Here is an 863-nt window from a genome sequence, read left to right as displayed (position 1 = left end):
TCGCTGGCAGAGCCGCCGTGCCGCAGGGTGACATCGCAGGAGCACTCGGTCACGTTGCCCGCGCTGCACGAGCGCGTCACCGAGTGCACCAGCCCCGCCGCCGTCACCGCCGACACGAACGCCGTCTCCTTCGTGCCTGCACGGCGAGGCATGGACACGTCACCCCAGAACTGCCTCTGGTCACCTTCCTGGCACCCACACCCCAAAACAGAGGTCCCCAAACCCCAAACTGACCCATCGCCCCATAACGGGATCCCCAAACCCCAAACTGCCCCCAAACCCCACACTGGGACCTCAAACTGAGCCCAAACCCCAAACAGAGACCCCACACCCCACATGGGCTGCAGAAAGGGACTTTACAAGCCAGATGATTACTAAAAGTTAATAACAGTTACAAATTTAAAGTCATCACAGCTTGGTCTGTAGTGTGGACTTGCTCAAAGCAGTGGATGTTCATACCCCACAACAACTTCAGGGCATGGCCTCTTCATATGGCCATGCTATTAATGATGCTGTTTCTCACTACTGGTACCATGCAATTTTTGGTAATTCCTTTCTAAATCTGATTAGGAATTTTATTTGCCACAGAAATTTTCAAGCCAAGTAATAAATGAAGAATCAAGCTCCAAACGAACCACATTCCAAACCCCTTACTCCCCATTCTGCTTTTCACTGTTCATATTGATTTGAAGAAGAAAAGGTCAGTCTAAACCTCAGAGAAGCTGTCATGATCCCAGGTTACTTTGGTACAGGGCCAAAACTTACCTCATGCTAAATTTAGCAAATATTGATGTTCTTCTAATTCACAAAGGTTGCAAAGAGTCCCAAAAGTCTTAAACGAGGCAGAAATCAGCACAAAGATA

The 863-nt window shown here is 49.0% G+C and overlaps 1 protein-coding gene across 1 annotated transcript in view; it reads right to left on the bottom strand.

Annotated features, from left to right (window-relative positions):
* Positions 1-152, bottom strand: part of WNT16 (Wnt family member 16) — a 9757-nt gene extending 9605 nt beyond the window's left edge. The window contains exon 1 of the mRNA XM_005420934.2: positions 9-152. Coding sequence (XP_005420991.1) covers positions 9-152 — 144 coding nt within the window. The remainder of the gene's footprint in view (positions 1-8) is intronic.
* Between the last annotated feature and the right edge of the window lie 711 nt (positions 153-863).

This window comes from Geospiza fortis, unplaced genomic scaffold (genome assembly GCF_000277835.1).
Source record: "Geospiza fortis unplaced genomic scaffold, GeoFor_1.0 scaffold195, whole genome shotgun sequence".
In the NCBI taxonomy this organism is placed as follows: Eukaryota; Metazoa; Chordata; class Aves; order Passeriformes; family Thraupidae; genus Geospiza; species Geospiza fortis.
Note: the sequence above shows the minus strand (reverse complement) of the source record. Positions and strands in the feature narration are given on the sequence as shown.